The sequence below is a fragment of the Cynoglossus semilaevis genome, chromosome 8, assembly GCF_000523025.1.
Source record: "Cynoglossus semilaevis isolate Cse_v1.0 chromosome 8, Cse_v1.0, whole genome shotgun sequence".
NCBI lineage: Eukaryota > Metazoa > Chordata > Actinopteri > Pleuronectiformes > Cynoglossidae > Cynoglossus > Cynoglossus semilaevis.
The window spans coordinates 14,567,819-14,575,959 of record NC_024314.1 but is presented as its reverse complement, the minus strand read 5'-3'; the positions used below and the strand labels follow the sequence as shown (position 1 = coordinate 14,575,959).

At 45.7% G+C, this 8,141-nt stretch overlaps 1 protein-coding gene across 3 annotated transcripts in view; it reads right to left on the bottom strand.

Annotated features, from left to right (window-relative positions):
* ankfn1a (ankyrin repeat and fibronectin type III domain containing 1a) overlaps positions 1 to 8,141 on the bottom strand; it is a 34,962-nt gene that overhangs the window by 12,347 nt on the left and 14,474 nt on the right. For all 3 annotated transcript variants that reach the window (XM_008314951.3, XM_025057246.1, XM_017034716.2), the window contains 3 exons: positions 5,325 to 5,362; positions 1,957 to 2,091; positions 1,292 to 1,487 (listed from right to left, as the gene is read on the bottom strand). In XM_008314951.3, the coding sequence (XP_008313173.1) occupies positions 1,292 to 1,487; positions 1,957 to 2,091; positions 5,325 to 5,362 (369 nt within the window). The remainder of the gene's footprint in view (positions 1 to 1,291; positions 1,488 to 1,956; positions 2,092 to 5,324; positions 5,363 to 8,141) is intronic.

Here is an 8,141-nt window from a genome sequence, read left to right as displayed (position 1 = left end):
TTCTCGTGTTCAAAGCCCACCCATAACATGCATGACCGTAGGCCCCCCCCCCACACACCCCTGTGTTAGTCCTTCAGTTGGGGAGTACTGATGCGTCCTGACGTTGTTTATGAATAAAATAATATTGTAAAACATCCTCCACAGACTCTTAGAAAGAAAAAAAAATCAGCTGTTTCCACATTCTTAATTAAAAACCCATAACATTTTTTTATTATTTTGAGGTTGTGAAATCTTTTTGTAAGGTTGAGTGCAATGACAAAAACCTACCACTGGAGGCAGCAGTGGACCTGTAGTTCCTATGTCTCCATGCGCTAATATTACCGACTGACTCTATGACTCTATCCTGTTGGAAAAAAAGTTAAATGTTTTATTGAAGCTAATTCCTTTCACACATCGCTGAGAAAACACAAAAATCCCAGAACTGTTCCTTTTTCAGCCGTGCTTCACATTTCACTGGATCTTTTTTTCTGCACTTCCATCAATGGGACTCTCTTTCATCTGCTGCTGTGACTGGTCTTTAAATGTCAACCACAGACACACACACACACACAAACACAGTGTGTGACCCGTCACACTTGATGAATCTCAGCGAACCAAATGTTTGTCAGCGCAGCAGGAAGACAGTGTGAGGTGGCGTTGAGAGAGCGAAGGCGTCGTGACACTGAGTGTCCTCGACACAAACGCTTCACTCTAACACTTTTAACGATCAACCGCCGGCGAGAAGAGAGCAGACGACGGCAGAGTGGAGGTTTAACGATGAAGACGATGTGACGAGGGTTGGCCTCAGGCAACGGCTCTGATCCAATCAGAGGCTGAAGGTCAGGAGGATTAATCAGCCTTTAAACCAGATCTCCATCGATCCACCTGGTTCACACAGGACCAGCTGTCCTGGTGATGTTCACACCACCCATGGTCCAACACCACACTCACTCTTCATCGATGGTTCCATCACCAAATCTGGTCTCTGTAACCTCTCCAACAGGTCACTGAGTGGAGACTGTTCGACTACTGTTGACTAGTTACTACAACAGACGATCAAAAACGTTGACTCTTCATCCTTTAAGCACATTCTTTAAGTTTTATTATAAACTGTTTTCACGAAAACTTCCAGAACATGCGCCATTTGATTTTTGACTTTCCAGGGACTCTTGGGCTTCAACAACCGTTGGACTTCCTGTCAGACCCACTGTTTCATCTACTTCGCTCCATCAAGGACTGTTCAGTCTACAAGTGTTCACAGACTGTTCACTACGACTGTTCCATCGCCAATAAAACAAACGTCTTTACTCACCGAGGCCTTGCGGAGTCGGTCCGTCTTGCCAAAGAAGTAAGCGTCTTCGAAGGACGAAGTGCTTCCTCGCAGCTTCTCTGACAGGTTCCTGTAGAGGCGCTTGGCGGCGTTGGGGGAAGCAGGTCCACCGGGACACTTCCTGGTCTGAGACAACTGAAGGTTCTGCATCTGCTGGGTCATAACGCCTGGGAAGTGTCTGCAGGTTGAGAAAGAAGGTTCACCAGTGACACAGGACTCACAGGAAATATCACAGTCACAGACAGGCTACATCTCCTTAGCTTAGTATTAGCAGCAGCAAAATCTCTGTGCTAAAGTCTCTGTAAACAGGATCCAGGGTGAACGATGGAGTCTGTCAGACCTCTTCATGACAGTCTCTGACTGTCCATCGAGGAAAACTCTCAGACGTGGTCTGGAAAACAGTTGGTGAGCAGTTCTGAATTTTGAAATAGAACTCCAAATCTACTTCTGATCCAGAAAACACCCAAACCTGACAAAAGTCAAACCAAGTTCATCTGTGGCCACAGTTTCGTCACTGGAATCGTAGTTACACATGAAAACGGTCAGTTTTTACACAAACAGTGTAAAAGTTGAGGTAATGCACCTGAACGTGCATTGCTTTTCTGCAGTAGAGCTAATGATTTGTGTCTGCGAGTGAGCGCCCCCACCTGTCCAGGCTCAAGGAGGTGCGGGGGGTTCTTCCCACTGTTTGAAACAGGGGTCTGAGGTCTTTGATCAAAGCATCTCCTGGTGACAACCTCTGGTTCCACCGCTGAGCCAACTGGGAGATCTTACTGTCAGCCCTGAGGAGGGGGGGTGAGAGGGAGAGAGGGTGGGCAGAGACAGAGAAACATTATCAGACACAGCAGTGGTTCTGGTTCCTCAGGTGGTTGAAAGGTCAACCTTCAAGTCAGACCTTCATCCTTGCTCTTTGAACAAAGTCAGAATTCACTTGTCCCTCCAGAACAGGCCCCGCCCCATCCTGCAGTGACCATTTGTAAAAACTTTGAATGAAAGCCAGGTCAAAAACAGGAAAAAAAAGGGTCTCTGAGAATCCTGGCCAGGGAGAACCTGATGAACCTGAAGTGGCCACTCCTCAAGCAGCAGGAGAAAAATGGAAGTTTCTACAGACGGCGTTCACGTTCACACACACACACACACTGGTCTGGATGTGGTCAGCGTCGCTCTCCATCCTCCTCACTTCATCTCTGTGACCGATGTCAGCGCTGCTCTGCGTACCAGCATCTCCACACTCGCCACTCGCTCTGAGTGTTCGTGTGTGATGGGGGAGGAGCCTCTGATTGAGCCACGGCACCAACCGCTACAGATAATGCTACGTTCCAGTGAACGAGAGAGAACAAGAGAGGGAGGGGGGAGAGAGAAAAGAGAGAGAGAGAGAGGGAGGGAGAGAGAGAGAGAGAGAGAAAAGAGAGAGAGAGATGATCTCTTTCCTGGAGCTGCAGCTCTGACTGACTGGAGACACCTGTTCACCAGGGAGCGCATCGCTACAGAGTCATGTACGTGCACGTGGAGGCACGCTCTGATGGACACACACCCGCACACACACACACACTAATACATGGTGACAGGGTAAAGGCAGTAAGAGTGGGGGTCTAATGAGATAGAGATGTTTGAGAAGAGGGTTCCTGCTGAGAAGGGGTTGTGCTGTTAGGTTGAGAGGAGGCGCGCGCGCACACACACACACACACACTCACTCACCATGGAGGAGGGGCAGCAGCTTCAGGCTTTGAAAAGGCAGAGAATAAAAGAAAAGAGAGATTGTGTGTGTACATGTATATAACAAATATATATGTGTGTGTGTGTGTGTGTTGCTCACTAACACAGAGAGAAGATTATATTTACTGATGTCTAAAATGACACAGAGTTGCTGTGGCACAAACAAGAGAAATTAAATGAAATGATAGAAGGTCACGAAGACCTACGTGACAACAAAATCATTTCCATTTTTTTTTCTCAATTTTGATGCACTGAGAGGAAAAACACTGGAGACTGAGACAAAACTGCCAGTTGTGGGGCGCAGGAGCTCCTCACATCAGTTCATCTGTTAAATAGATCATTTTCTCTATGGACTTTGGTCTGAACTAAAATCACTGATTTTCTCTATGGACTTTGGTCTGAGCTAAAATCACTGATTTTCTCTATGGACTTTGGTCTGAGCTAAAATCACTGATTTTCTCTATGGACTTTGGTCTGAGCTAAAATCACTGATTTTCTCTATGGAGTTTGGTCTGAGCTAAAATCTGTCTCTGCAGACGAACGGTGAGCGGTAGCATCAGTGGAAGTGCCAGCAGCTTCACCGGCTCCAGTTCCAGGTCCAGGTCCAGATCATCATCCAACTCTCTTTCTCACTCGCGCTCCGGATCCAGAAAATCCAGGTAGAGTGAGAAGCGTGCAATGAATGAAATGAAAAAATGAAAATGTAAAACACTGACTCAAAGAGAACATTGACTCCTTTCACTCCCTGCAGATCGTTGAGTGTCAGCAGCGTGTCTTCTGTCTCGTCGGCATCGTCCAACAGCAGCTCGGTGCGGAGCGCCGACTCAGATGACATGTACGCCGACCTTGCCAGCCCAGTCTCATCGGCCAGCTCCCGTTCGCCCACGCCTCTCAGCCCATTCCTCCACCTTCTCCTCCCCCTGCAAGAAGGCAGGAAGAAGAAGAACAACTGTTATGACAACACCAACGATTAGCGTGTCAGTGAGTGCTGCCACCGGCTACAGCTGCTGCTGATTGGCTCACAGCTGTTTCCATGGATACCATTAAAGAGCCACAGGTGAAAAGCAGGGACACACACACTTACACACACACAGTTTCTCCACCTGCACTCATATTAAAACTCAAACACTGTTGAAGGGGATTGGTTCCTGTCAGGTCATGTGACCCAGCATCACAGGGCTGCTAGTCTCTGCTGGATTGTTCTCAGCCCACGCTATCCCATAATTCACAGCTCAGTACAGACTGTTGTGTAAAGTTTTCGTTGAAGATTACCTGAAATGAACCAGTATTAACAACTGGCAACAATTCTGCCACATGGACTGATATCAGGACCAATGGATTGGACCAGGACTTACAACATAACGACAAGTACCAAGGACAGGGACAGTTCCAAGACCTTCATGTATTAGGAGTACAGTACACTACCAGTATATTGGACAGTAAGTTGGACCAATAACTAAAAAGGGAAATAGCCCTGCCCAGACTGGGCCACCCTCAAACCGGCCACCCTCTGGTCTAAAGTCAATTTTAAACCACTAGGGGCGCTAACACCGCAGACTGTGTTTTGTCAGATAGTTTGGTGTCAAAGTGGACTCTCAAAGTCACGACTCCTGAGCACAGACTCACACTGGTACAAGTGTGTCACGACAGTCCCTGACGACTCTTAGAATCTGTTCCACACCGAGACCAGCGTGAAAACATGAAGCCGCTACTACAGGGTGAGACCAGACATGTGCACGCTCACACGTGCACACACTCACATACAGAGAACACTGTGATGAGTCAGCAGCTCAGTCATGACTCAAACCCAGGGCTGCTCTGAGTGTTAATGTGTGTTTCTTCACAACTCTGTTAGACTCTACGGTTCAGTTAAACAAACACTGCTCCACAATAAAGATGAATATATGTGAGGAGGACAAAGGTCAGGCTCGGGGTCTGCAGCTTGAACAGGAGATACAGGAGCCAAGTAGTACTGCACAAAAGCAGTAGTAAAATAAAAGTTGTTGAACTGAGGAGTGAATAAAAAAATAGGTATAGGCAAGTCACACTTATAAAGAAAAAAAAAAAAGATCAACAGAAATTGCCGCATCTTGTGTAAAAACTGCATTTCTTTGACTATGCACCAGAGGGCCCCTACACTGGTCTGTGTTCAAGACTAGGAAAATAAACCGTGACGTTAGCATCTTTGTGTCCCCAGAGAATCGACACTAACGTCTCTTTTAAATTCTAAATGAGTTGTTGTTGACGACTGTAACATTGAATTTGTAGCAAATATATAATAATAATAAAAAAATCTTACTTTTTCCTGGTGTCGTATCGCCCACTGTTTCCCGCACTCTGTAAAAGATAAACGGGAGGAAATGTTCACTTCCTGTCACATGTTCACATCCAACACTTTATTTAAAAACTGTTGTCAAGGTCCTGTTTGACTGGACCACATCTTTGGATGGAGCATTGTCAAACACTTTCTATGCACTATTGAAGTGGGCCACTGGAGGGCATACTACAAAACAAAAACCAGACAGCAAATACATTAACTGGGCCTATTATGTTGACATTTTTGCTAACTTGGAGCTAACTCTAAGTTGTACTGTTTGAACAACCTTATCTAAATCCAATTTCTTTTACTTTCTTTAGCTCCACAGCAGTTAGCATTTAGCTACGTTTGCGTTCTTTGATACACACGAGCTCCCTCTCCTCTCCCCGTACACTTCTGACTGTCCAACAGTGAAAACACCCGTAGAACAACGTGTCCTACACTGAAAAGTCCTGGCAGCCGTGTGTACTACGGCAGCCTGGCTGGACATTTTCCACTCCTGCTTTGAGAAAGTTGAGCCACATATTTTACTGGGACATTTAAAAGCCCCTTTCATGGGCATTTCAACACCTATTACCCCCGAGCTCCCACTAATTTTTGACACTAGTCCAAGTTATGATCTACATGGCTGCGTCAAACTCCATCAGGGTCCATGTCAGTCATCCTGTCACTCAGGTGAGGGAGGGCAGGAGCTGGAGGGGGGGTGAGTGAGTGCTGTTGGTGTTGGTGACTCCGCCTCCCCCCGTGTGAGTCTGGAGGGCTCATGAATGCAGGCTTTGCTGAGCTAATTAACCCGGGGGAGGAGAGGCCAACAAGCCGGCTACAGTCAGACCTCAAAATAAAGCCTTGTTCAAATTAGAAAACTGATGTGAGAAGAAGTGAGGAGGGGGGAGGGAGACGTATGGGGGGGTCAGCTGACTGCGGTCAGACAGGATCGCCCGTGTGTGGTGAGAGAGAGGTTATATTAGTTCAAATTAGTGGTGCAGAGAGGGAACCCCGCCAAGAGTGTGTGTATGTGTGTGTTTTTCTACCCAAAAGTCTGATCGTTTTAATATAACCCAAAGAAATGACATTTTCTGTCTTCAGTCTTTGATATTTCTTTTCCTCAAATATCGTTGTTGACTTTTTTTGAAATAAATATACTTTTTTTTTTTTAAACACTTCTGTCGATGTTAGGTCACAGGGACAATATAACTGCTGGTCCACTGTTGCCTCGTGTGGTCAGTTTGTGTCACCAAAGACACAAAATAACAAACTTGCCATTAAAAGAAAAATTCAGCAACTGCTGTTAATCCCTTTTTGTTTTGTTTTTACAAAAATACTTTACAAAGAGAAGAAACGTTTTTAAAATAGAAAGCAATGATGAAATAAGCAGAAGTCTGAAATATTTTACAAAAAAAGTGGTAAAACAACACACATTTTAATGACGTGGCAGGAGAGGACAGCAACCCCCCAGTCCCCGCCCCCTCCAAGGGCTCGAATCACAGATACATCTTATTAACTTTGTACATGAAAATAAGACGTAATACAAGTAGAAAAGGCTGTGCAGCAGCAGGTTAATGAAGGGAACGTATTCTGTGATAGTGTCGGTTCCATTAGCTGAAGGCTGCAGTGGATCAAACTCAACATTTTTTCCTTTTTTTGTATTTTTCTTGTTTATTTTTTTAAGTGTGAAGACTAAATAAATGAGTCTGTATTTGTGCCACAGCAGCAGGAGAGTTTCTCTGCAGTAAAACATGAGTAAACTCTGTGTGTGTGTGTGTGTTTACGCAGTCTTCTCATATCATGCGAACACACTCCTGAAGACGGAGAGGAGGAGGAGGAAGAGGAGGAGGGGGGAGACAGCCGCCGCTCCTGCGGCGGCAGCGTGTTGTTTTAAGGGATTAGGAGTAATAAGATGGCAGGCTGAATTTATGGAGCTAATATTTCATGGAGGCTGATTCATGGAGCAGCAGCAGCAACAGCAGCAGCAGCAATGGCAGCAGCAGTTTTTAATGGCCCTCAGAAAGACTCTCTTGACTTGTGCCCTGATGTGATTAGCCCCGCGGGAGCGTGGCGGCTAAATACACCACTGTGCCAGTGTTTGTGAGCGTCGGCCGACGAGGACGGAGAGCAAGCGAAGCCGAGAGACATGCGAGACTAAACAGGACACACACACACACACTCATATGCGCGCGCACACACACACACACACACACACAGTGCCAGTGCTGTGCTGGGCTCCATGTGTAGACACATTTACTTCTATTCCATATGTCATTAATGACAGTGAACAGACGCCAGAGAACAGACAGGGTTTTAACCTCACGTCACCTCATCAGGCCCGCAGCCAATCACAGGCCAATCAACAGCCTGTTACTGTCAGACAGTTAACTGCCAACAAACAGTTAACTCATGTCATCAAACAGTCATCAATAAAGAACCAAACATCATGGGCCAATCACAGACAGGCAACCATATAGTCAATAGTAAGCCAATTATCCACAACCAATGAAACAATGACAATTAAATAGTTACTAACAGCCAATCAGAAATCACCAACAACCAAAACCTCACAAAACCAAGCACAATTCACTAGGGATGATATTATCGGCCCAATATTAGTATATTTTGTATTATCTGTAAGAATCGTTTACGTTTTTTCCTCCAATAATGAAAACCCGATAATGCAACACCTGGGTTTCGTCAAATGATGCGTGCTCTAAAATCCAGTGAGATGACTCAGAGCTCTTACGGACTTTTATTGAAACACAATTGCAGTAACTCCTCCTAAACTCCTTTATTGTTATCAACCCAGCT